This window comes from Podarcis pityusensis (assembly GCF_964106645.2).
Source record: "Podarcis pityusensis genome assembly, chromosome: 1".
NCBI classification, from domain to species: Eukaryota; Metazoa; Chordata; class Lepidosauria; order Squamata; family Lacertidae; genus Podarcis; species Podarcis pityusensis.
Genome location: NC_138028.1, coordinates 119,020,073 through 119,045,983, shown reverse-complemented (window position 1 = coordinate 119,045,983; position 25,911 = coordinate 119,020,073). Strand labels below are relative to the sequence as shown.

The 25,911-nt window shown below is 43.3% G+C and overlaps 1 protein-coding gene across 8 annotated transcripts in view; it reads left to right on the top strand.

Annotated features, from left to right (window-relative positions):
* METAP1D (methionyl aminopeptidase type 1D, mitochondrial) overlaps positions 1 to 25,911 on the top strand; it is a 100,605-nt gene that overhangs the window by 38,558 nt on the left and 36,136 nt on the right. For 4 of the 8 annotated variants that reach the window (XM_080972563.1, XM_080972562.1, XM_080972564.1 and 1 more), the window contains exons 2-5: positions 7,952 to 8,121; positions 12,940 to 13,089; positions 23,406 to 23,554; positions 24,360 to 24,402. In XM_080972563.1, the coding sequence (XP_080828689.1) occupies positions 7,952 to 8,121; positions 12,940 to 13,089; positions 23,406 to 23,554; positions 24,360 to 24,402 (512 nt within the window). Of the gene's footprint in view, positions 1 to 5,567; positions 5,662 to 7,951; positions 8,122 to 12,939; positions 13,090 to 14,552; positions 14,574 to 22,743; positions 23,084 to 23,405; positions 23,555 to 24,359; positions 24,403 to 25,911 lie in introns of those variants that run through there. The other 4 variants (XM_080972568.1, XM_080972565.1, XM_080972567.1 and 1 more) reach the window with 4 other exon arrangements.

Sequence of the window (25,911 nt, the reverse complement as noted above, 5' to 3'; positions counted from 1 at the left end):
TGCCTAATGGTGTATATGTCACCCAAGGGATTGCAGCTGCAGAGATAAGAAAAGAAGAGTCATTCCGTTGTCTGGAGAGGTTGCTTCCTGGTTCGCATAGAGAAGCTCTTTTCAACAGAGTCAGCGCACAGCACTGAGTGTTGAAATTTTGCGCCCCCTAACATTTTTGAACCCCTGTGCCCCTCCCACACTACACTACTGGAGCAGCCTCCTGTATCTCCCCCCTTGAACCTGCAGCCAGCATTTTGCAAAAGCTTTCCGAAGAATGATCTGGATAGACTTGCTTGCAGTCTGAAAAAGTAAGAAGACTGTGGGGGCATGAAAGTTTCAGAGGATTCCCAGGGATTGTTTTGTTTAGGGTCGCCATGGTGCAGGAAGGATGGATTCACAAGAGGGGAACAGACTGTGATGGGTGGGAGTTCCTGCCTCTAGGGAACTTGTAGGCTTAAGAGGCTAGGATTTGTGAAGTGTGGGGCGGGTGGTGAGGGGAGAGAGAGAGAGAGAGAGAGAAAGCGGAGAGAAACACATGAGAATTGTCTTCCTTGGGGCTAAACATTTCTTCTAAGGGGTCTGTCCTATAGCCATGATTTCCTGCCACGGAGGGAAAAGGGCTGCGAAGCATCTGGAGAGAAGGAGACTCTCTTTACCAGCTTGTTTCCTGTACGTTAAATTGGAATGCCTTGTCTGTGCAAATAGATTTCAAAATAGAGCCTGCCCTTTGACTGTCTCTGTAATTGCATGGCTCTTGCAGTGTTTTATTTGGCTGCCAGAGTAGTTAACCCCTGGAAGTAAAGGGTTGAGGATGGCGTGACCAGCACGGGTGTGTAGACATGGCCATGTGAATGCCGCCTTGTTTAAATAAGCCTGCTTACCCACGGCCCTTTTTCTGAAACATTTGTACTCTCTCTCTCTCACTCTGTGATATATAAGTACCACACATATATAGATATTTATCACATGCAAAAAGTTGATTTAAAATATGCTAGCTCCTGGGTGTACAGATAATGAGGTGGTTTTAGCTACCCAAAAGGGGGGGTGGAGTTTTTTCACTGCTTTGATGTAACCCACATCTGTCAGGCCTGGCTGGGGGTGGGGGCTTGAATTTGTTTTTGTTTAATTTCAAGGGCTCTTGTCTTCCTTATTTGCCCAATCAGTTTAAGCTTCTGCCCCAGGCACTCCCTTGTGCTGTTCTTTTCTTCTGCCAGCGCACAGGTTATTGCGTGTGAAATGTGAGCTCCACTTCTCTTGCGCAGGTTACAGAGAGTTGCAAAGACCCTTTAATCTTTCGCGGTGTGGTTTTCAAGCACATGTACCCAGCCCAACCCCAACCCCCCGGAATACAACGCAGATACAGCTACATCAGTCTATCATTGAGCGCTTGGGGTCCTGCCTTCTAAGAATCTGCGTTGTGACTTATCTTTGCGTGAAACATTTGGTGTCTCTGTTTGGGAAATTTGAACCGCTTAACTAGACTTAAGAATAAAAGCCTCACACATTCCAGTTCAATTTGTTAGAGTCCATAGTCCGTTTTCTCTCTCAACCTGTTGCAAAAGAGTTATCCAAATTTAAGATTTATTTGTTTTTTTGAAAAACCTGGAGGCACAGACGAGCTTCGTTGCTTATTCCTTTGTGCAGTCTTCTAATGTACTAAATATCTTAAACATCTTGAAATACGGGTTTGCAAATTAGTAATTTCTTTTCAAATTATCAAACAATTTTGAATTCACATCAGACATTAGTGGGAAATCGCTAATAATTTAATGCTTGATTCAGACAAATTTTCTTCACCCAGGAATCAGTTTCTTAAGAATGGTAGCCTAATGGGCCTTTGTACTTGATATTGTCCACTTTTTGAAATTATAAATGTTTTGGTTTGGGGTATTTAATTGGCATTTGCAAATTGTATTACAATTGGTTAGTATTTCACAATTTTCGAATTCTTTGTTGAGTGTGGGGTGTGTGTATGTGTGTGTATGATATTTTAATTAGCAGTTGCCTTTATTTACACTGTCATCTCTGCTGTGGCAAATTTTCAGCAGCTTAATTTTGAGGTTAACCAAACAGGTTTTAATAGTTTGATGAAACATGAGAGCACTTGCACTAATGTGTGTTGAAAATAACGTGGGCTTCTAGTTCCAGTTATTGATGGACTATGTTACTGCTCTCTGGAACATAAAGCAATTATTCCTGCAACTATTAAATAAGAAACACTTTAAAAGGAGTCATTGCCAACCTTTCTCTCCGGGGTGGGGGATCTTGTTGACCGGAAGAAAAGTCACATCTGAATTACTAAAATCAGCTTAATTAAGGGTCATTTTGGAAATACACATAAAAATCCTTACTACTCAATGGGTGAAATGGAAGCATTTCATTATATACTGTAGCATGCATGAACAGATAATAATTAAAACAGACCTGCAGTAAAGAGGCTAATAAATGTGGGGCATGTAGCTTGCTGTAAAATTAAAATACTCTTTCCACTCCAATCATCATCAGCTGAGTTCTTCATTCATCCCCTTTAACTGAGTCAGTTAAAAGAGAACCAAGAATTGTTTTAATAAAAAGATTACTACTTTTTCTGCAAGTTATTGAAGAGGAAGCACCCCAGCAGAACTATATTACTGAATGCTAGTTAGTATCCCTGAAAAGTATAAGAACAAAGGTGTAGCTTTTATGAAGGACACGAACCCGTTTTACAACAATATTCAAATCAAAGTAGAAAAATGACAACAGCCAAAGAACCCAACGGCTGATGGGATTTTTATTATGTATGCTGCTAATTCCTGTTATAGAAGTTTGTAAAGGTGTGATTTAATCATCACAATTTCCTCTATAGATTTGCAGCCTCTAGGGTACAGTGGTAGGTGGTCAATTTTGCACCGCTTTTAAGATTAGTAGTACAAAATGCTAATTTTGATGTGTGTGTTTTTCCTTGCGGTTCGTAGCCCATTCCCCCATAGAAATATTTTAAAACTAAAACTGCACCCGGTAAGCAAGCCTTTGGTGTTGTTGATAAATCAGTGGGCTTAAGTATATATAATACCACATTTGGTTTTTAAAGCAGCATTTCATCTTTCTTTGAGATGTACATCTAGGGCACCAAACAGTTTAATGCATGAGAGGCTGTCAGCTGTAGAATAAACAGGAGTAAACAGAATTTGACAATGGCTTAGATTTGTGTAAAGTGTTCTTGTCGGGTGGAGGCGAAGTCTGTAGGAACTAGATTGAGAAACACAGCCAGCAGTTCTTGTCTCCAGTGATGGATGATGTTAGTGTATCAAATGGGCTGTGAATGTTAGAAGTTTGGAAACTTGAGTGGATTTTGAGGTTTTAAAAAGTATATTATTTGTAAAGAAAACAAGCCGAGGCAGAGTAGGCTTTTCGTTGTTCTGAAGACCCTCTCTGCGTATTAGATTTCGCCCTCATCATGCTTGCTTAGACTGCCTTTTATGTTAAAACCCCGAGGAGGGGAATAATTCTGGTTTCGTTTTTTTATGCGTGTTTATCTTAACACATTTCTTTGCAAAGGCTCTTCTTTGTGTGCTGTTGCTGCCTGGTCCTACGCTGGGGCGTAACTCTCTCCCTGCTGCTGCAGCATCCTGCATGAAACAAATGAGCTGGTGTTGCAAGTTGCTGGAAAGCAAGGAGGGAAAGAAAATCCTTGCTGCAGCTTGCAGCAGTCACAAGAGGGAGCTGAGGGCTGGCTACATGGGCCTTAGGATGGAACTGAAGCAGCCTGCCTCCCATCTATCCCTCCCAAAGCCCCTCTCTGTTCTATTCCTTCTCTGTGCTTGGCATAGCCGTGGTGAGTTCTTCTGGTTTGGAAACAGGAGAGCCAGTTCTTCCTCTTGCCTGAAGCAAGGAAACGTCAAAAAACCCCAAAAACCTTTGCATCTGCCCTTGAAGCTGCGAACACAATCTTGTGCACAGCAGGCCACAGGATCCGGCCTTTATTGCGTCGTATCCCTTAATTCCAGCATATAACAAACAATTATTACAGACACTCCAAGTGTCCTTGTTTTCCAGGGACAGTCCCGGATTTACAGAAGCCGTCCCGGTTTCTCATTCAATCCCAGAATGTCCTGCTTTTCCTTAGGACGTCCTAATTTTCATCGGAGAAATGTTGGAGGGTATGGAGTTATGCGACCTCCGAGCCAAGGAGATAAGGAACTATACATCCTTTAGAAGACATAAAGGCAACCCTGTATAGGGAAGTTTTTAATAATAATAATAATAATAATAATAATAATAATAATAATAATTTATTTATACCCCGCCCATCTGGCTGAGTTTCCCCAGCCGCTCTGGGCGGCTCCCAATCGAGTGTTAAAAACAATACAGCATTAAATATTAAAACCTTCCCTAAACAGGTTTGTTTTTATGTATGCTGGAAGCTACCTATTGTGGGGCAACCCAGTCAGATGGACAGGGTATAAATAATAAAATCATTGCTATCATCATCGTTGTTAAATAGAATGTCCTTATTTTCACTGGAGAAATGTTGGAGGGTATGTTATTATTGGAAGGGTTCTTGACATTATCCTGTCATTTTATTACTCACTTTTAGAATATATTCCTCTCCCCCCCCCCCATTTCCCCCCCTTTTGGAAAAGTGGTGAAAGTTTAAGAGAACTTTGACTACTGAGTTTGCGGTCATTGTCAAGAGCCACATTGTGGAAAGGAAAAAGGCACCCATTGTTTCAGTTCTTGGGAATTAAGCACTTTATAAACTCTTTGTGAGCTGCTTTACCACCCTTACTCATATTTACAGTATCTCAGCCAAAAAGTGCATGACTTGACAAAGGCAGGATCTATGTCTAAGCAAGGATTTAAACTTAAGTCCGGTTCTCTAATTTTTGGACTTTGCTGGCTGAGGGAGCCAGCTTGTCATTAATTGAAAGATTACTTAATTTCTTTCTTTCTGCTTCTTCTTAAATGTCTATGCATGGTCTGGCTTGACAGCAAACTCCTTCTTAGATAGGGAAATGCTGAAATGCACTTCTGTGATGAACGAATCAGCGCGGCCTGATTCATAACAGAGTCTAAAGTTATTCGCAGTGCAATGCCATGTATTTTTTTTTTTTCCACACACAAGTTAGTCACACTGTGTTCAGCAGAACTTACTCTGGCCCTCCAGATGTTTGGGACTACAATACCCATCATCCCTGACCACTGGTCCTGTTAGCTAGGGATGGTGGGAATTGTAGTCCCAAACATCTGGAGGGCCAGAGTTTGCCTATGCCTGCTCTTGGGCTTCCCGATCAGAAGGTTGACGGTTCGAATCCCCGTGACGGAGATTTATTTATTTTTAGTTATGTGTCTCCTCCATGGCTCACATGGGCATCTTTCCATGAGCGATTATGTAGCTACCTCTGGCTTCCTGGCAGACCTGTGAACTGTTGCACATGTTCAGGACAGGTGTTTTAATGAGTCTCTTGGGCTCCCTGCCTTTTACACAAGTCCCTACACGACGTAACAGCCCTTCCAAAATCTCTCCGAACCCCACAAGAGGTAGCCCTCCCCCCCTTAATTACCAGACAGAGCGCGCTCAGTATATTTCAGGCTCGTCTGCGAGAGCTGGATTTAAGTCATCCCTCTGTGTTCCTGCGCCATTAGTCCATATACTATACTTCTGGGATAATGGAGAGTAGAAAGTTGCTGGTAATGTGTTGGGCCTCTGTTGTCCCTTGAGGTGCTATACAAATCTAAGCAATTTTCGCTTACTTGCCACTTGTCAAAATCTGGAAAGAACATTATGAACCCTGCAGAAATTCTTAAAATGGCAGCTCCTATTCAGCCAGGGCTTTTGTTCTGTAATTTTTGGGCTCCTGAAAGGAGTGCCCCACTGTTCTAATTAAAATAAATGGGCAAAGGACAGGCTTCTGCATTTCACATGTTCTATGGAGTACTAAGGGTTGGGGGGGGGTGGGGAGTATAAAAGAAGCCAAATATTTTACAAATGTAGAGGGAAAATGTCTGTACCATAGTTACAAAGGCTGTATTTTGTAGGGGGCGGGGGGAACAGGTAGAACCAAAAAGCTGGTAGCCTTGAAGAAAACAAACAGAGACAAGTTTCCCCCCAACATTTTCTAAAACTATATCTATCTATCTATCTATCTATACACACACACACACACACACACACACACACACACATACACACAGTGGTACCTCGGGTTACATACGCTTCAGGTTATATACGCTTCAGGTTACAGACTCCGCTAACCCAGAAATAGTACCTCGGGTTAAAAACTTTACCTCAGGATGAGAACAGAAATCACACGGCGGCAGCGGGAGGCCCCATTAGCTAAAGTGGTACCTCAGGTTAAGAACAGTTTCAGGTTAAGAACGGACCTCCAGAACGAATTAAGTACTTAACCCGAGGTACCACTGTATAAACATTTTTAGCAAATCACATTTAAAGTGCATTTATAGCATTTTAACAGGCATGGCTTCCTCCAAAGAATCACGGGCGCTTCAGTTTCCAAAGAGCTTCAGTTCCTGGAACCCTTAACAAACTACAGTTCCCATTGCTTTAAATGACCAAATCATTCTTACCTTACCATTCATTCAGGCCTTGCTACTTCTTCCCCAAACTCCGTCCTCTCCCTTTGTTGTTGTTTTTCACTGTGTAACTTAGATGGGGGGCAGGCGGTAGAATTCGATATAACAACCAATAATGTGTCCCTTTTCTATAAAATTGTATGACCATGTTATACTGATGTCCTGTATTTGGTGCAAAGGATGAATGAAAGCGAGACATATTTATGTTGAAGATATGTAATACAACTGCTGGGATAGCTCAGTCAGCAGAACATGAGACTCTTAACCTCAGGATCGCGGGTTTGAGCCCCACGTTGGGCAAAAGATTCCTGTATTGCAGGGGGTTGCACTAGATGACCCTCGTGGTCCATTCCAACAATGATTATATGAATAAATGAGTAAAAAGTCTCCAGTAAGAAACAGATCGCTACTCATCAGAGAAAGGAAACTTCCAGATAAGGCTCCTTCGTTTAACCATGACCACAGGGGGGAAGGTATTTCCACACATTAGTTTTGATTGGCCTGGATAAATTAATACGGAGCAGGGAAACTGGTGCAACTAACTGGGTTCCATGTTAGAGGTAAGGAGAAAATATTTTGTTCCAAGAGCAGTTGTTTGGAAACTGGAGGACTTTTGCTGCTCTCCCTTTATGGGTGCACACTAATGTGTCTGATAGTAAGCTATAATCCTCTTTGATATGGGACTGTCTGCTAATAAGGTTAGATAACCTTCTATTCTGGAGTTAGGCCCAGTTTACCTGAAGGAGCATCTCCAACCCCAAGTTTCCAAGCACGATTCAAAGTGTTGGTGCTCACTTTTAAAGCCCTAAACATCCTTGGCCCTGTATACCCAAAGGAGCATCCCCAGCCCCATCGTTCAGCCTGGACACTGAGGTCCAGCTTCAAGGGCCTTCTGGCAGTTCCCTCACGATGAGAAGTGAAGTTGCAGGAAACCAGGCAGAGGGCCTTCTCGGTAGTGGTGCCTGCCCTCCCATCAGATGTCAAGGAGATAAAGAACCACGCAACTTTTAGAAGACACCTTAAGGCAGCCCTGTATTGGGATGTTTATAATGTTTGATGTTTTTTAATGTTTTTATATGTGTTGGAAGCCACCCAGAATGGCTGGGGCAACCTAGCCAGATGGGTGGGGTATAATTATTATTATTATTATTATTATTAATTATACTAGATAGAAGATGCTGACATCCCTCCCAGCAAATACTATTCTGTGAGTGTAAATAAGCTACGCTTAAAAAGATTTAGCAAAGCAGAACTTTCTACAGGTCATAGGGTTTTGTTGTGGGTTTCATTGGTAGTTTTTGTATGATTGTAACAGCAATGCCGTCGTAAAATGCTATTTAATCATTCCTTTTATGTAGATATTATATATATCTATATCAATCCACAGGTTGCACGACTGGCCGTCAGCGACTTTTCTCTTCATCAGTTGATCATATCTACTTACACAAGCAGTCAAGCATTCAGCAAAGAAGATATCTCTTTTTCCAGAGACAAAGAAATGCTCCCTATAGCATAGTCTGGCCAGCTATAGTTTCTCCGGCTCATCCAGTTCCTAAGGTACTGTAATTTCTATTATCTGATCCTTTCTCCAGTCAATATAAAGGTTGACTGCACGAGTGATCAAGTACATTCATCCCTGACAGCTGGGAATCTGAATCATGGTTTTGTTACCAGGGCTGAGATTTGATATTGGAACGCTGGTGAGCCAAGTTCCCTGCTCCCTGCTATGCTAAAGACAGCGCCAAATCAATTTCTCAGCCAGTTTAAATCTGATGCTCCTTCAGCTGCCGCAAACCCAAATGCGCTTTTTGTTTTGTTTTGTTAGTCTCGTTGTTTAAAAAAGAAAGATATTTTGCAATTGGTTAGAAGTCAAGTCAATGTGAATTGACTGCACTTGAGGGGGGGAATATCACTGTACGTTTTAAAAATAGCAAACTTAAAAACATTTCTGTCCATTTCCAGCTTTGTTTATTTGCTTCCACCTAAAAACTGAAATGCTTATTAAAAGGTCAGTGAGCTGCCCTGCTATGTATCTTATCAAGTAAACCTTCCTGTTACTTGCTGAAACTAGCTTCTTGGAATACAGAGATGGCATATTTTAAAAGGCAACCTGGAAAGTATGGGTTGAGGTTGCCGTTTTTTAAATTTCAGTGTTCATTGAAAGTAGTAACTCAAGCTATTTCATAGTTTTGACATACGCATTGTCCAGTCCTATGCGGTATTTACTCAGAATGAGTCCCATTGGTTTCCATAGGGCTTACTCTCATTGAACTATGCTTAGGACCTGATCTCATGATGATTTGCTCAAAATTAGTTTAGTGTAAGTCTTAAAGTAAGAAGAGCTTTCAGGACAACTCCCATTACAATGTCCCAGCTCCTTCAAAGACCTTCCTGCATTCTGTGTGGAGGTCTGTGCTCAATGTGAAGGGAGATTCAAAGCACATTTGGGTAACAACAACAACAACAAAAACAAAAATTTTGTTATTTATACCCCGCCCATCTGGGCAGCTTCCAACATATATAAAAACATAATAAAACATCAAACATTAAAAACTTCCAGTTTAGAGGGCTACCTTCATATGTCTTCTAAAAGTTGTTTAGTTATTTGATGGGAGGGCATTCCACAAGGCGGGCCCCACTACCGAGAAGGCCCTCTGCCTGGTTCCCTGTAACCTCACTTCTCACAGTGAGGGAAACGCCAAAAGGCCCTTGGAGCTGGACCTCAGTGTTCTGACTGAACAATGGGGGTGGAGACTTTCCTTCAGGTATACTGGGCTTAGGCCATTTAGGGCTTTAAAGATCAGCACCAACACTTTGAATTGTGCTTGAAAATGTACTGGGAGCCTGTGTAGATCCTTTAGTATCGGTGTTATATCTTCCTGGCAGCCGCTCCCAGTCGCCAGTCTAGCTGCCGCATTCCAGACTAGTTGCAGTTTCCAAGTAAATGCATTTAGAAGCCTCCCCATGATTGGGAACTCCTATGACACAATTAGAACCTCTCTTCAGACCTTCAAGCTCAACACCTGAAAGTCGGAAGTGGAGCTGGCACATGGGGAATGTTTGGGGTGGGGTTTGTATACCTAACTTGCCCCGCTTTTACCCATCTGCTAGGGCAGGGCGATACAACACACAGCCCAGGGGCCACAATTGGCCCTCAGAGCCTTTTTTGGGGCAGCCCTGGGCAACATTTGACACACATACCCCTGCAGCTCTTGCACTGCCTTCCCAAAACCAGGTAAGGAGGCACTGGGCTGTGGGAAGGAGATGTGAGGGCTCTGACAGGACCCTCCTATAATCCCGATATCCCAAGTCTAACATTGCTTCCTCTGGCTATTACTAGCTTCTGTTATGCAAGCTCTGAATTCTGGAAAGTAAACTAGTATCTACCGTATTTTTCGCTCTATAGAACGCACTTTTTCCCCTCCAAAAATGAAGGGGAAATGTCTGTGCGTCCTGTGGAGCGAATGAAGGCTTTCGCTGAAGCCTGGACAGCGAGAGGGGTTCTCGCTCCCCGGGCTTCAGGCAGCTATCCGCAAGCCTTCTGAGCGCGGCGGGAGTTCCCGCCGAGCTCCGAAGGCTTGCGGATAGCAGCCTGAAGCCCGGGGAGCGCAGCGCCAACTCCCGCTGCACTTCCCGGGCTTCAGGCAGCTATCCGCAAGCCTTCGGGCTCCAAAGGCTTGCAGATAGCAGCCTGTTCTGGGGGCTGGGGTTGGGGGAAGCTCGGGCTTCCCCCGTCCCCAGCCCCTGCAAGCTCTGGGAGTGGCGGTGAGGTTGCGCGCAATCTTGCCGCCGCTCCTGGACCTGTTCTGGGGGCTGGGGTTGGGGGAAGCATAGGCTTCCCTTGCCCCAGCCCTGTGGCTGGGGGGGGATTTCCCCCCCTTTATTTCCCCCCCCCAAAAAAAACCTAGGTGCGCCCTATGGTCCGGTGCGCCCTATGGAGCGAAAAATACGGTACATCTTAGATGTTTTCAGAAATCTCAGGGACGAGTAGTAGCACAGGTGCATGAATTTATCTATAAATGTGGTGCCAGATGAAATGCCGCAAACCGGTTTGCAGAGACTGTGGAACCCAGGAAGCTTGCCTGTTTTCTGAAATGCCTTCAGTGATGCAGATCAATGAAATAAGCTGTGTTCTGTTCTGATTTGCCTGCTCCCTTGCTATATTATTTACTATTACTACTGTAGCTATTGTTGTTATTTGTTTTTCTTACCCGCCCTTCACGACAAGGTCCCAGGATGGGTTACGCTGTGCAGCTAAAACAATAGGCAACAACAGCCCCAACCATAATCCGCCCCCACCTCCATCCAAAAAAAATCATTCCCTGCAACGTGTTACAGGGAGGATACCAAAATCAATATTCAGATTTAAAAGGCTGGAACGGGTAGCTACCTACACAAAGCACAATGCTAAGACCTGCATGCCAAACCAATCTGCCTTCTGATATTAATGTCAAAAGGAAGATAGCGAATAGTGAGAACAACCTCATTGAAAGTGTAATTAAAATATGTGTGTGTCTATTATTATGTGTGTCCTGTGTCTGCAAAGAGCAGCACTTTGGCAGTTGCCTTTTTTATATTTTGCGCTGCCTACATTTTGGGTTCCACAGTGCAAATCCTTATCAGAATAAGCCTCGTGGGCCAAATCTGATAGGTGGGCAGGGGCTTCCTACTACCTGTTAGTCACATGACATCACATTATTGGCTGGTGGGCAGGGCCCGCCCACCTGTTGTAATTGGGGTTCCCGCTTGGGAACCGCAGTCAGCCCTGTGTTTCAGGCTTTGGGAAGCTCTGAGCATAGGGACAGCAAACTCCTTGTCCCCCCCCCCCCCGCCCTTCCATTTACAAAGGCAGGATAAGCAAGTCTGAAGATTGCAGATGACAGCTGCAAGCAGGCCTTTGCCTGCAAAACGTACCATTGTTTCTCAACTTCGTAGAGTCGGCATATTCCAAAAAGCAAAAACCCGGACACCCCCCCCAATCGGGGCACCCCTTCCAACCATTGAACATCTCCGTCAGGTGGCTGGCACTGTGAGCCAGTCTCACACTGAAAGAGAGAGAGAAAGAGAAAGAGAGAGAGAGAGAGAGAGAGAAAGAGAGAGAGAGACGGGATAGAAGGGAAGGGAGAGAGAGGTGGAATCTACACACATAAAAACTGAATATGCTTTTTTAAAAAAGCGTTATTGAAATTACATTGAATTTTCCATAAGGCTCACCATTGCCATCTACTGTCACATTGTATGTTGCACTTACTTAAAACACACTTAAAACGTTTTATTTGCAGCTATATAGCTGAATCCACAGGGACGCGGGTGGCGCTGTGGGTAAAACCTCAGTGCCTAGGACTTGCCGATCGTATGGTCGGCGGTTCGAATCCCCGCAGCGGGGTGAGCTCCCGTCTTTCGGCCCCAGCTCCTGCCCACCTAGCAGTTCGAAAGCACCCCTAAGTGCAAGTAGATAAATAGGTACCGCTTTATAGCGGGAAGGTAAACGGCGTTTAATCTAAATGCCTTCTAGATTATTGAAACTACAATTCCTTCCATCCCTCTTGATTAGACTTGCTGTCCAGGACTTACGGAAAGGCTGCACTATGGTTTATTTACCACATCGTGCAAACACGGCCCATAATATGTGTGTTTATATTTGTGCGTATAAAGATGTGTGCGGTTGCGTAGTAAAGTCCAGCGAAGCAATTAAGTAAAGAGTTGCCTGAATTTGGAGTCGCACCCCTGAATTTGGGAGTTATTGGGTTGTTGTTTTTATTTTGATTATGTTCTGTGAACCACCCTGAGACCTCCAGGTATAGGGTGGTATATAAATTCAATAAATAACTACAACAACAACAACAACAACAAATAATTTATCTTTTCCACAGAATTCCCACCTGTGCTGTTTTGTGGATGGGGGGTGGGTTGCAGCTTATATTTTAAAAAGCTGGGATTCCTCCCCCTCGATTTCCCCCATAGCCACGAAGAAACCGAACGATTTCGCTGGGTTTTGTCCAAAAACACAGCGCCGTTGTTTTTTAAAAAAACAGGGCGGCGAAACAGGAGCCGGTTTGGCTACTTTGAGGAGCCTTCTGATAGTTTTAAGCCTCGAAGTGGGAAGCAGCTGCGGTATTTTGAATTTTCAGTGCTGTAAGGTTAACAGACTATCAAGAGTTGCTGGCAACGGACAACGTTAAGTTCAAAAGGGCAGTGGCAGAAACACTGAGGCAGCCTTGAGGGTTTGCCCTGATGGCTTAGGAAGGTCGCTAGGGCGAACGAAAGGCCAAGCTGCCATGAAGCAGGAGGCTCTATCTGAGAAAATGATCCCATTGTCATGCTTCCCGTTTTTTTCTGATCTTCCATTTTCAATCCTTTCCCCCCCCTCCCAAGCACATAAAGAAACCAGACTATGTGACGACAGGCGTTGTACCAAGCTGGGGAGACTACATAGAAATTAAGAACGAAGATCAGATTCAAGGGCTTCGCCAGGCTTGTCAACTGGCCCGTCACGTCCTGCTTCGAGCTGGGAAGAGTTTAAAGGTAACAACCGCCACGTGGAGGCTTGGCCAGTCCTCACCTTTGTCGTCCGGCATGTTTTGAGTTACGCCGTTCTCGGTTTGTATTGAAATATCCTTTAAAAAAAAAAAAAGTTTGCAGAAATAGTGAAAAGAGAGTTTCAGCATAACCGTGCTCTCAGCTCTAAATCTGCATTAAAAGAACCCTAAATTCAGAATGAATAGTTTCAGCTAAGCTTATATGCTGAGAACATTTGTTTAATAACCACAACTTATTATTCGTACCCTGCCCATCTGACTGGGTTGCCCCAGCCACTGTGGGTGGCTTCCAGCATATATAAAAACAGAACAGAACATTAAACCTTTAAAAAGCTTCCCTTCAGATGTTTTGTATCTCAAAAGGGTATTTTTTTTTAAAAAAAAAAAATTATTATTCATGTTGCCTCATTCCAGAAAGGTAGGCTAAGATCCATGCCTGTAAGGAGAATATGGAAAACTAACTTTCTTGACAGCTGGAAAAATTGGGACTTGGAGCTTGTCTGTATGAACGAAGAAAAGGTCTTTGGATTCCGGTTTCCACCAGGAGTGTGTATAACGCATTAGATGCTATGTAAATAAAGCACTTGTAGCTCTACATGTAACCCTAATAGCATTTAATCAGGGTTTGACATACAATTTACTTGAATATATATATTCCAACATGCCATGTTGCATATGTTTGTCCTAAGGCACATGAGATTCAGCGTTGTTTAGTTACAAAGCAAAATCCCTTTGTTCATACTTGCTAATTTTCAGCTGTGCATTTATGTAAATTGGATTGGGCTGCTCACTCCCTTCTTAGCAATTTTACTGCTTCTGCCTCCCCTTTCTAAACAGGCATATTTTGAGCTTCAAACTCATTTATAAAGCAGGCCGTGGCATAATGTCAGAAGCACTTGCTATTCTTTCATGTCTCTTTAGGGTATTTTTATGTTGTTTGCTTCCCTTTTATTAAGAGAAGAGCGTTATGAAGAACTTCTTACAAGATCTTGGGAAATGGAGGGTATTTTGCTTTTTTTTAAAAAAAAAAAAATCTGCCCTAAAAATAGGAAATATAATTTTGGTTGCATGGAGACACTACTTGGAAGGAGTGGCAAAAGAAGATACAGACAGAGCCCAATGGGATTTGCTTCCAAGTAGAGATGTATAGAATTGCACTGTTCAGATTTCACTATAGCCCACTGGGAAATTGTATAATTAGCTGAGCTATAACTTTGTCCTTCTGTGCATATTAATTCCAGGAGGTTAGATTCAAAGAACCACATTGGGTATCCCATGTGTGCTTTTCCAGCAGCAGCATTTCCTTGCCCCCCCCCCCAAAAAAAGCAACTTCTGAAGTTCAAGGAACTTCCAGCAGATCATGCAACATAGCCCCCTGGAAGCTGCAGCTGGGGTAGAAATGAATTTGGTGAGCTTCTCCGTGCATGAGCACAAGTGCCTTCCATGTTGCTTTGGGCACTATGGAAACGAGTGAGTAAGTTTAACTACCGTATTTTTCCGTGTATAAGACGCCCCATGTATAAGACGACCCCTGCTTTTGGGAACCCCAAATTTAGAAAATGGGCATATGCACTATCCGTGTATAAGACGCCCCCCCCCCCCCCCGATTTTTAACCTTATTTTAAAGTAAAAAAACCTAGTCTTATACACGGAAAAGTACGGTATATTTCTGAGAACAAAAAATATACAGTCTCTCTGTGTGTGTATATATTTTATTTTAAAACATTCTAGTCCCCTCAAAGAGATTCCAGAGCAGGATGCAATTAAAAAATATTAATATTTCCCCTTTATAAATATTTTTTGTTATACTGCTTGGATTAATGCTGTGCAATGTCAGCATTACTTCGATACAGATTGTATTTTTGGAAATCAGTTTTGGTTCCTTAGTGGGTTTCAGTGAATTATGCAGCCAGACATTTGCACCCAACTTTAGTCACTGCTTGAGAATAACCCAGTTATGCTTCAGACTTCTTCATATTCACTTGGGAATAAGTCGTGTACCACAACATACATTTAATGCACACTATATGTGTTTAAAGCACATGTTTTCCCCACCCATCCAACTAGTTTACACATCACAGAGCTACAGCTCCCAGGGCCATGATAAACTGCACCTTCCAGGGTTATTTTGGAGAGAGACGTGCTTTAAAGCTATGTTGTGTACACAGTGTAAATCCCATTGAACTTGTCAGGACTTCCTTTGAGCAGGCAGGGTTAATACCAGTAGTACGAAGGATACAATCTTGTGCATCCCTACTCAGGAGTAAGGCCTATGATTGTTATTTAGACTTGTTAGTCACTTGTTATCGGAAGGCCTCCAAGCGCTTTACAACAAATTAGAAACATAAATATAAATGCATTATAGCGTTAAAAACAAAACAACCCCCGTAACAGTGTTGACGCTGGATTATGTGTAAACTGAGGGGCACAGCCAAACCAAGTCAAGTCGCATAAGTTATTTTGGCTGAGCTATTTTGGCACTTGGGCCAGAAATTCCCACAGGCACTTTCCCCCCTTCCTGGCAGTAGTTATACAATAATCAGAAATTAAATGACTTAACAGTTTGCTGCTCTTTCATGACACCCAAAATCTGTTGCCTGAGGCAGCCGCCTCATTCAGCTTAATGGTAGGGCTGGCCCTGATGAGGACACCTTTCCCAGATTGCAGACTGGAGATTCTGTTACATCTGTGGCCGTAATGAATATATAAAAATTCAGGGACCAAAAGGCCATCTAGTCCAATCGCTGAAATTGCAGGCCTCCTTCTTAGTGCGGCAGACTTGTGACAGATAATCTTGCAGTTTGTGTTGCATTGGTATTCATGGGAAACGGACCGTGTGGTAGAAGATGCAACCGGTGGGCCTGATCTCTCCGTTGCAGAAGCTCTCTTGAAGATTATAGAAATAGAAACGCCTGTTCAGCTGACTGTGTTTGGGCAGACCCTGTGGAGTTACTGCCAACAGATTCAAGGGCACTCAATATGGTGCAACAAGAGATGGGGATCGGGACTGCCGTGAAGATATGAAGGTGGCGTAGAGAGAAGAGAAGAGATAGCGAGAGCATAATGAGCTTTAAATATAAGCCAAAGAAGTTTCTGGTGAAGATTACAGGGAAATGGGAGCCAGGGCAGAGAACAAGAACATGGCGTCCGTATGGATGAAGTGATAAGCCCTGAATATAGGTCGAGCACCTGGTTTGGGGACCAAAGCAAAAGATATGAATGAATAGGCCCAAGGAGAAATACGTTTTAATGATAAAAGAAAAGACATAGATCAGAGTTGGAAGGGACCCCAAGGGTCATCTAGTCCAAATAAGCAGCTGTCCCATACAGGGATCGAACCTGCAACCTTGGCGTTACCAGCACCATGCTCTAACCAACTGAGCTATCCAGGCTGATAGTGAAAGGCTGGTTTTGACACATTTTGCTGATCTTCCAAATATCAATGTTGAGTACAGGCTGAACATAGGAAGAAAAAAAATAACTGTTTCCTACCAAGCCAACTTCAAACCCATGGGTTATGAAGCTGGCTTGCTAAACTATCTTCAAACCAGGTTTGAACACAACACTAAGTTGGGATTCTTAAAATTTGAAACTATACTCTGAAGAAGTCCTCCTAGCCAGCAGGAGGAGAAGAGGGGAGTGCACATGCAGACACTTTGCTACTGCCTATTCTGGCTCATCCACATGGCGCCAGGGGCGTAGCGTGGATTGCCAGGGCCCAGGGCTGCATGGAGTGGGTGGGAAGAGGTGGGAGGGAGGGAAACTGAGAGTATGCATGCACATTCAATGGCCTAATGACTTCTGCATCACCCAGGAGATCACAGTCGCAGAGATAAGAAAAGAAGAGTTGTTCTGTTGTCTGGAGAGGTCACTTCCTGGTCCACATGGAGAAGCCATTTCCAACAGATCCCAGCGACAGAAGCATGCAGCTGTATTGAGGCAGCACTGGGTGTTGAAATTTTGTGCCTCCTAACAATTTTGCGCCCGGGGCAACCGCCCCTGTGCCCCACACGCTATGCCACTGCATAGTGCCAAAGCATGGCTTAGAGTGATGTGTGAATGCAGCCATGTGTAATGCATTTCAGAAATTCAGTCTAGATGCAACTACATAGGTCAGACCTCCTCAGGAATGGGCGTAGCTGATGCACCAGTTTAAGCTGGACAAAGGTACTCGGGTCACCTCCTGAGAATCCAGGAGCAAGGGTAAATTGAGGAGTACCTCCAAACCAGTTCTTCAGGCGGAGTGCTACCCCGTCCCAAACAGTTTGAATGCCTATTCCAGAGCCTGTTCCCACACAACCAGGAAGAGCACCTCTGTCTTGTCTTGATTAAGCTTCAGATGATTAGTCCTCACCCCACCCATTACAACTACCAGAACATCAACAGTTTCCTTGATATCAGATGAAGATGAAAGTGAGCCACACATCCTCAACATATTGATGACGACACACTCCAGGTCCCCAGACAATCTATCCCAGTGGTCTCATAGAGATGTTAAATCGAGTTGCCATATTTCAAAAAGTCAAAATCCAGACACAAAGCGAAATCGCTTTTAAAAATTGCCTATTTTGAGCTATTTTCTAGGGAAATCAGCAAAAACAACACTGCCAACATGGCTTGCTATACGTCTGGAATTTCCCAGACATTTTGGCAACTTCCGCCTGGACACTGCTTCCAACTACAGTATTCTGGGTATGTCCGGGAAATTCCTGACGTATGGCAACCCTGAGTTCATGCACTCCAATGGGAGTGCATGAACTCAGGGTAACTCATAACTCATCAAGCTAGAATCCCCTTTCCACTCCACCCAGGCATGCTGATAACTCTCTCATTTTGATGGCATACTTGTTGGCATACAGAAACACCGAGTTTTCTCTTAGGAGGAGTGATATCTAGAATTAATTGGAAGAAATTGATAAGAAAGCCATAAAGCAAAGCTTTCCAAACTGTGTGTGGGCTGCAGTGTGTAGGCATGTCACGCGAACGCTCTCCGCGCTCCTTCCGGGGCTGGAAATGGGTTAGTTTAACCTCTGGTTTGCTAGTAAAACTCAATTGCTGTGCCATGAAATGATGTGTGTCTAAAAAGTGTGTCACCAACCTGAAAAGTTTGGAAAGCTCTTCTGTAAAGGAAAAAGAAAAGGAAGGTGGACAAACCTTCCCCTACACTTCTCTTTTTTTGTTGAAAATTGCCCCTTCAGCCTCATAAAAACATACTGCCAAATAGCAACTGGGGAAAGTTTATAGGGAAAACAAAGCAAAGAGGAAACAGATAGAGATTGAAATAGGAGCTTGGCCTCCCCTCAGGAATCAATGCAGTTTGTTAAAGGTGCTGAGAGTTAGGAGACCTCCCCCCCCCCGACAGAGCCACAAATCCTAGAGTTCCCTGGAAATAGGGAATGGCCGTTAAACCACTCAGAAAATTGTGGTTTTCTGAGGTGAATTGGTGTCTCCCAGCACCTCTCAATAATACCCTTAACAAACTGCAGTTCCCAGGAGTCTTGAGGGGAAACCATGATGGGTTCAAGTGTCACGATACTGCTTTAAATGTATATTGCAGATGGACCCCTGGTTTCCTAGGTCCACATCTCAAACCCTGCAGTGTTGGGATAGAAACTGAACCTGCTGAACTGCCTGTTGTTAAAATCACAACAGCCCTCGTTGGGTCATGAGTTTTCAGTGCTGTACGTCAGTGAAGACAAAGTATGTCTGTCTCATTTATTTATAGCTTGCCTCTCTGCCCAAAGGCAGTGAGGTCATTGCCCATCTTCCGCGGTGGTGGAATTCTATCCAGAGTGAAAGAACAGAATTCCTTGAATGGCTTAAACCCATTGCAGCACCTGATGTGCTCCCACATACATCATTGTAACTCCCAAACCTCAACTGTTATGTCCATTTCACATGGAAGAAGGAATCCATGCACAGTTATGGCATGACCTGATTTCCTAAATCTTTTTGCTGTATCGAGAGCTGCTGCGTATGGCTAGAAACCAAAGTAAGGGACTGAAAGTTTATACCTATCATAGTGCCTCTGCTAAAGTGTCGTATTCATAGGCTTATAGCTCATTCAAATCACAACCAATTTTCACAGGAACACTCAAAGGCACTTCTTGACAATGAGGGAGGTTTTCCTACCAAATTTCAACTTTCAACCCTCGCCATTTCACAGCTGGTTCTGTTCTGGGGAAAAGAGTTGTAATGATAATATTTAAAGTGTATATTTTCCTCCACTTTACTCATATTCAAAAATGGTCCAGAGCTTTCTTCTTGTTCTTCTTCTTCCTCTCAAATTCTTACTGGAAATAATCAGCTCCAGTATAAAACAGAATCTGGAAAATCCAAGCCAGAAAAATGGAAGTTTCTGGAAATGATAGGTGTCTGAAACTGGGGTGTCAAAATGAAAATGCTAATACAGGTTTAAATTGTATTGTAGTCAGGGCTGCTTACATTGCTATACAAGCTGTTTCCAAGTATGAATAGAAATATTAAAGTGGCATGGCAATTCTGAATGTGGTGCTAGCATATACAGAGGAAAATAATTTTGATTGTAGAGAGAAGTTTGGAACAGGAAATTCTTTTGTCTAAAGCTGTTGAGGAGAAAATGGTTCTCCAGGAGAATGCAAATGCCATATTGCGGTTCATTATTTATATAGCACTATCAGTGTATACATGGCATTTTATAGAGTAACGTAACAAAAACGCAGGACCCTGCACCAAGGAATCTACTTCAGCAGATGCGTGGAAGTGGCCTGGAAAGGCAAAGGGTACATTTGTGGTAAGGATGAAATTTAGCCAGTGTTGGGGGGTGGCTCCCAAGATGGTGGCATTGTTGGGAATTAGCTGGGACCCCAAGACCAGCAAAGCACCCGTCAACCCCACAATGCTGCCATTCTCTTTTTTAATATATATATAATTTTTATTAATTTCAACATACCACTTATTATACATTCCACAGAACTTCACATCTTATACAATCTTTTTGGACTTCCGTCAGCACCTCTGATGATCCACCATTTTTATCATTTCTTCTGCATTTCTTAAATTCCTATTGCCTTTAATTATCTTAACTCACAATCCACCTCTTTAGCCATTTTTGCAATAATTCAGATAATTTACCTCACAAAACTTCTTGCAAACCTACAAACGTAATCTGGTCATCACAATTACTTTTCAAATAGTCCGTAAATTTACACCAGTCTTCTGTGAATCTCTGGTCCCGCAAGTTGCGAATTCTTTCGGTTAGTTTATCCAATTCTGCATAGTCCATCAATTTCATCCTCTATTCTTCTTTTGTCGGTAATTCTTCTTGCTTCCATTTTTGTGCCAATAATATTCTTGCTGCCGTCAATGCTGCCATTCTCACTTTATAAGGACCTTCCAGGAAGAACAGAGGTCAAGTGAGAGAATCCTCAGTTTGCACAATTTCTTCCAGATTAAGGTCTGGTCTGCACATGTGGAAGATTAGGCTGTACCTCTTCAGATGGTATCAGTACATGTGAAAAGGATCTAGGAGTCTTGGTTGACCACAAACTTGACATGAGCCAACAGTGTGACGCGGCAGCTAAAAAAGCCAATGCAATTCTGGGCTGCATCAGTAGGAGTATAGCATCTAGATCAAGGGAAGTAATAGTGCCACTGTATTCTGCTCTGGTCAGACCTCACCTGGAGTACTGTGTCCAGTTCTGGGCACCACAGTTCAAGAAGGACACTGACAAACTGGAACGTGTCCAGAGGAGGGCAACCAGAATGGTCAAAGGCCTGGAAACGATGCCTTATGAGGAACGGCTAAGGGAGCTGGGCATGTTTAGCCTGGAGAAGAGGAGGTTAAGGGGTGATATGATAGCCATGTTCAAATATATAAAAGGATGTCACATAGAGGAGGGAGAAAGGTTGTTTTCTGCTGCTCCAGAGAAGCGGACACGGAGCAATGGATCCAAACTACAAGAAAGAAGATTCCACCTAAACATTAGGAAGAACTTCCTGACAGTAAGAGCTGTTCGACAGTGGAATTTGCTGCCAAGGAGTGTGGTGGAGTCTCCTTCTTTGAAGGTCTTTAAGCAGAGGCTTGACAACCATATGTCAGGAGTGCTCTGATGGTGTTAACTGCTTGGCAGGGGGTTGGACTCGATGGCCCTTGTGGTCTCTTCCAACTCTATGATTCTATGATTCTATGATCTATGTATCACTTCACTTTATGGAAGTGAGTCGTGGGCAACTTACAACCATCAGGAGCCATGCCTCAATGCCTTCCACATGCACTGCGTCAGGAGAATTTTGGGTACCACACGGCAGGACAGAACTCCAAACAAAGATGTGCTCTCCCAAGCCCACGCTCCCAGCATGTTCGCACTCCTGTCTCAGTGAAATCCACGCTGGCTTGATCACGTCCACAGAATGGAAGATGGCAGGATGTGCTCCTGGGAGGAAGCTGGCTTCCTTCACCAGGCCAATTGGCAGACCAACTCTGCACCGCAAAGATGTCTGCAAAGTTGACCTGAAGGCAGGCAACATCAGCCCTGCCATGCGGGAGTTCCTTGCAGACGACCACAGTGCCTGGAGACAGGCAGTCAAGTTGTGTATCCGTAGCAGCGACCAGTGGAGAAATGAGAGAGAAGAAACGCCATGGTGCATCCGCAGCAGTACAACCGGATGCCTTCAGCTAAACTTGCCTCTACAGCCACAACAGGCGCTGCAACCTTCCAACAGCTTGACCTCATCCCCAAAGGTGCTCTCCTCCATTGTCTCCCGAGACAGACGGATGCCAGCCAACACATATGGCAGAATAGCCTGTACTGTTTCAGATGGCTACTGGTGGGAGAATACCACTTTTGAAAGTTCCCTACATAAGCACCTCTTTTGTAAGTGAAACATAACTGTAATACAGGTTCCAACCTAGCAAGCTACCTGAGGACTGATTTATTTAGAGTAGGATTCATAAATGAACTCCACTACCTGAAGTATAAATTACTCTCACCCATGTTACTACTTGGGCATTCTGCTACAAATACAGACCAAGTCAAAGAGTGCTCCAGGACCATAATTCTGTGGTAAAGGTAAAGGGACCCCTGACCATTAGGTCCAGTCGTGGCCGACTCTGGGGTTGCAGCGCTCATCTCGCTTTACTGGCCGAGGGAGCCGGCGTACAGCTTCCGGGTCATGTGGCCAGCATGACAAAGCCGCTTCTTGCAAACCAGAGCAGTGCACGGAAACGCCGTTTACCTTCCCGCTGGTGTGGTACCTATTTATCTACTTGCACTTTGACATGCTTTCAAACTGCTAGGTTGGCAGGAGCAGGGACCGAGCAACAGGAGCTCACCCCATCGCAGGGATTTGAACCGCCGTCCTTCTGATCGGCAAGTCCTAGGCTCTGTGGTTTAACCCACAGTGCCACCCGCGGACCATAATTCTGTGGTAGAGCAGTGTATATCTTTTATTATTACTATTATTAAATGTATATACTACCCTTCATCAAGAGATCTCAGAGTTGTTCACAGAGGGGAAAATACAAGATAAGACATAAATAAATAGTTATACCAAAACAATAACCACCCCCTCCTTCCCACAGATACATTTAAAAGGCTGTAGGATATTAATCAGCCAAGGGCATGGTTGAAGAGGAATGTTTTTGCCTGGCGCCTAAAAATATATAATAAGGGCGGCAGGCGAACCTCCCTGGGGAGAGCATTCCACAAACGGGGAGCCACCACAGAAAAGGCCCGTTCTCATGTTGCTGCCCTCTGGGCCTTGTGGAGGTGCCACACAAAGAAGGGCCTAAGGTGATGAAAGCAGAGTCTGGGACAGTTTATATGGGGATCCTTGACATAATAGCTGAGCAGTTAAAGGCTTAATAGGTCAAAACCAGCACTTTTAATTGGGCCCAGAAGCTAATTGGCATACAAAAGGTCCCAGTTCCAGGTCCCGTTATCTCCTGGTAGGGCTGAAACCCTGGAGAGATACTAACAGTCTGTGTCAACGATGGTAAGGTACGTAGATAAATGCTCAGTACAAAGCAACTTCCTTATGTTTCAATGTCCCTGTGGCCACTGGGCTAGCTGTTAGAGAGCAGTCTTTCCTGAGGGTCCAAAATCCCGAGCTACCTGTTTGCTTTTCTTCTGGAAGTGACCAAGTGCCTCCCATAACAGGTGCCTGGTATTGAACCGTTCTTCATGGAAGCTAATTTTTGTCAGAGGCACAAGCTGTGTGGTAGCTCTAGTTTCTCGTTAAAAGCATTCCTTTTATCGTGTTCCATATGCAGGGCCCACTAGGCACTTAATTCATCGCAAATTTTAAATCGCAATCTTTCAGGTTGGCATGACTACAGAAGAAATAGATTGCTTGGTTCACCATGAAATAATCAGGCAAGATGCCTACCCATCACCTCTGGGCTATGGAAATTTTCCAAAATCCGTTTGTACCTCAGTCAACAACGTGGTGTGCCATGGGATTCCTGACAGGTACTCCGAGTTCTTGTTTCTTTTCCCTCCCATTGCAGAAATATTTTGCTAGTACATTGTGTATTTCTTTTTATATTTTATACAATATAAATGCACGATGCTTTAAATCCACCCAATTCAATGGGTCTGTACGGAAGCTTCTTCCTTAATAGAGATTTCACAGCAGCCACGCTTGGTGAATTGCACCCAGTGCCCGCAGCAGTTTTATTGAATGCTACCAAAAAAAAAAGTCTTAATACAGCTGGTTGTCATGCTGTAAGAAAATGATGTTGGCACATAAGGAAGGTGTGCAGTAATAAAAACAATGATTAGTGCTTTGCCATCTCTTCCCAGCAGGCTATGGGGCGTTATCATCCAAGAGAGAGAAAATCACTCAAAAGAAAAATTATATTACCTAAAGGTGGATTAAAAAAAAAAAGATTATACACCAATATATAGCTAATTATTAATTAATATTGCCTCTTCACAAAGTAAAAGGTGCCAACCATCAGTCTTGTAATTGTGATAAGACAATGATGGTTATAATTTTCATTTCTTGCCTTTTATATTATTTTATATTATGATATATTATCCCATTTATTTGTTTGGGATTCTTTTGAACCGGTGGGAGCTTAAAGACCAAAAGTGGCGATTCCATCTACCTCCTCCCTGTTCTGCTCAATGATGTTCGCTCCTCTTATGTTTGTTTAGGTGTATATGTGATTATGTGCATGTTCGTGTGTGCGTTCTTATATTTCCTTATTGAGAACTGCCTATCACCATTATGTGTTGTTGTTTTTTCTGCCCTCCTATGACGATGCTTAAGCCGCCCTCTCCAAGATGGTGATATTATCAACATTGATGTCACGGTGAGTAATCCGTGTTTTTGGGGTTGCTGTTTTTTTAATAGCCTTTGATCAACTTTCAGAATTTCTAGTAGCAACAGGAAGAATAGTAGATTGCAAATGTAGCGTACACGGGGTAAATGTGCCGTTTTACATCGAAGCCAAGCAGCTGGTTTCCTCTTTTGTTTTCCCCACACACACACACCCTCTGTGTTTATTCCAACTAGACCCAGGCCTGACTTGAATTTAGGGCTGGAATCAGATGCACTGAGATCAATGTTGGCCTAAGTGAAATGTCAGCCCAATCCTGCTATGTGTCATGTTTTTGAGAAGGTGTAATTGTTATTGATCCACTGTGTAGTTAATGCAGAGCACCACAGTACTGGGCAGCAGCTGAAGACAGATATGTATGAGATGAGCTAACATGAAGAAAGCCAGCATTTTTCCTTCACTCTGCCAAGATTGATCTCCCTCTTCCTGCTGATTTTGAGTGGGGCCTGTCATTATCTTACTCTGTCATTAGAGGCTACATTGGCCTGTGTATGTCAGTCTATTTGGACAGCAACTCTTTTGCTTGCCGTATTCCCTACATTTATTAAAATCCCTGAAGGTAGTATTGTGTTCCATTTGTGGCATAAGAGCCCTGAACCCCTTTGCTCACAAATACGCAACTTGATCTGCGGCTCAGTTAATCCAAAATGCTTGGATTTCCCTCGAGACTTAAGTTTATAGCCCAATTCTTTGGCTTTGCACAACCTGACTCGCAGCTCCCTTAACTCAAATTGCTTGGTTTTCCCTTAAGACTTAAGTTTAAAACCCAATCCTTTCACTTATCTGAGTTGTGGATCCCACTGTGTATATAGATATATAGATATCCAATATAGCCATTGATCTAAATACGGGCGTTCCATTTTTGTGGTATGAATCTTGGTTTGAAAATGAACCTTGTAAGAACCAGTTTATGCTCAAAGCATAAATAGGAATATACACAGTTATCAAAAGAGAAAATAATTGGGTTTTGTCAATATTTCATAACCTCCTTTCCTTTACAACTCATTAAATTGATTTTGGCTGTTATATCTTTATTATGCATGTAAGTCCTAAATTTTAATCTTTTAAATAACATATATGTTTTTAAACTTCCTGGGTTTTTGGAAGCTTCAAGTTTAATTGTAAATTTTTGTACAATGGGTACTTCCTTGATTCTAATGGTGATTTCAGCTTTATTCCATCTGTTGGTGCCTCTGTCATGTTTGTAGTCCATTAGACTCCTTTGAGGGTTTTTTGGTTTTTTTTTTTGTCATTTTTGCCTTATGGACGCAGTGACCACCCATCAAGTTAGGCAGATTTTGCAATACTTAAGAAAAAATTGCATAACCATTCAGAGTTTCCAAATTTTGCAGTGATCATTACTAGGATGATATTGAACATTAGCCATACTCAGGGTAGACTCATATAATTAAGTCCATTAATTTTAATGGTTCTACTCAGACTTAGTTGGACACCATCCCTTGCTTCCTCCCCATAAAATTT